The 2,063-nt window shown below is 46.6% G+C and overlaps 1 protein-coding gene across 1 annotated transcript in view; it reads right to left on the bottom strand.

The window, feature by feature from the left end:
• The window catches only part of DIP2A (disco interacting protein 2 homolog A), a 99,613-nt gene that overhangs the window by 14,831 nt on the left and 82,719 nt on the right, over positions 1 to 2,063 (bottom strand). The window contains exon 27 of the mRNA XM_045284552.1: positions 43 to 164. Coding sequence (XP_045140487.1) covers positions 43 to 164 — 122 coding nt within the window. The remainder of the gene's footprint in view (positions 1 to 42; positions 165 to 2,063) is intronic.

The following is a 2,063-nucleotide window of genomic DNA, read 5'->3' as shown; positions in this document are numbered from 1 at the left end:
GCTCTGCTAAGCGTGCCCTGAGGCCCACAGGGTGCCCCGCACCTCCACGATCATCTTGACAGTAGGCAGTGTGGTGGTCAAGTTCTGAGGGTGCGGGGGCCGCACGGTCACAGGCACACAGCCACAGTACAGGCAGCCGTAGAAGGTGGCGATGAGGTCCACCCCTGGGGAAAGACGGGAACAGAGCCAGTCAGGACGTGCTCCCTGCCCTAAGGAACTACTAGGATGTGGCCAAGGATCCTTTTTTGAGAAGAAACACGTGTCACAGAAAGGCCAGGGGAAAAATCATTCACAATTTACTTGTGGGGACATCACTATCAGCTTAAATCAACAGAGATCGTATTTACTGGCTGCAACAACTCAAGGGATGATGGGGAAGTCCACTCAGATCGCAGCAAGAGGTCAGGGCCGGGTGTTTTTAAATGAGTAAGGCTGAGCAGGAGGGGGCATAGGGCCTGTTCCCACCCAGAGGCATCAGGAGGAAGGAGGGCGTGGTGTCTGAGCAGCTTCTGATGGGACAAGGGGTTGGGCTGGGAGAGGAGGGGCTATGCGGGGACAGGGTTGGTAGACTGCACACAGGCCAAACTTGGTCTGCTGAGGAATAATGCCAGACTCGTGACAGGGGGGGGCTTTCAGGGAAACGTCCAGAGGAGGTGCTGATGAGGAGGTGGAGAAACTGGAATCCAAACACAATGCTCGTGGGAGTGGAGAATGGTGTCGCCGCTGGGGAAAACGGCGTGGAGGTTCCCCAAAAAGGTGAAACAGAGTCCTACCACCTGACGCAGAAGATACAATCCTAGGTGTATGGCCAAATCACTGAGAGCAGAGACTCCAACCGCGGCCTGTACACAAGTGCTCATCGCAGAGACATTCACAATAGCCCAAAGATGGAGACGACCCAAGTGTCCGTCAACAGATACGTTGGTAAGCAATATGTGGTGCATCCGTACGACAGGATGCTACTCAGCCAAAGAGATCAATGAAGTCCTGACACAGGCGACAAAAACGAACCTCGAAGCCACTCTGCTACGTGAACTACGTCAATCACAAAAGAACACTGCACAAGCCACCTCCGAGCTCTATCTCTCCAAAACCAAGCTCACTGCCAGTGAGCCGATGCTAACGCACAGCGGCTCTGTGGGTTTCCTGGAGAGCAGAGGCTCACGGGCGTAGAAAGCCTCGCCTGTGTCCTCAGACTGAGCGCATCCGAAAGTGAATTAATCCAGATACAGTTAGGTTAAACTCTAACGTTAATCGTATCCTTTGTTTACGCTTTAGACCCATTTTAATTTGTTCTAGTTTTTACTATTTTTTTTAAATAAATAATTTTATTGGGGGCTCTTACAGCTTATAACAATCCATACATCAGCTCTATCAAGCACGTTTGTACATTTGTTGCCGTAGTCATTTCCAAAACATTTCCTTTCCACTTGAGCCCTTGGTATTAGCTCCTTTTTTTCCACTACCTCCCCCACTCTCCTGACCTCATGAACCCTTGATAATTTATAAGTTATTTTTACTTTCATATTTTAGATTGAAGTTTATCTGAGTTTTATTTTGTTATTGTTGTTGGGGGTTATTTTTATATGTTCTTCTTTAGAGGACATCCAAGATGGCTAAATCTATAGAGACAGTAACTAGATCAATAGTCTCTTAGGATTATGAGAGGGAAGGTTAAGGAAAATAACAATGATTTTAAAAATTAATTAAGTGTCTAAAATTGATTTTAGTGGTGACTGCACAATGCTTTTAATATTCAAACCATTGAAATGAATGCTACATGAATGTTATATCAATAAAATTGTTATACTTTCAAAATTAAGAAAGAAAAACTATCTCAGGACCAATAATGAGAGTAGCAATACTAGGAGGGTAAAGGGAAGGTGGGGGAAGAAAGGGGAAACTGACCACAATGATGGACCTATAACCCCCTCCCAAGGGGACAGACAACAGAAAGTGGGTGAAGGGAGACAGTGGTCAGTGTAAGACATGAAAAAAAATGTATACATTATCAAGGAGGGTGGGGAGGGAGGGAAAAAATGAGGAGCTGATACCAAGGGCTC

The sequence above is a fragment of the Echinops telfairi genome, unplaced genomic scaffold (genome assembly GCF_000313985.2).
Source record: "Echinops telfairi isolate 266 unplaced genomic scaffold, ASM31398v2 ScPeMD7_7469;HRSCAF=8507_0, whole genome shotgun sequence".
Lineage (NCBI taxonomy): Eukaryota > Metazoa > Chordata > Mammalia > Afrosoricida > Tenrecidae > Echinops > Echinops telfairi.
This window is presented reverse-complemented; position numbering and strand designations above follow the sequence as displayed.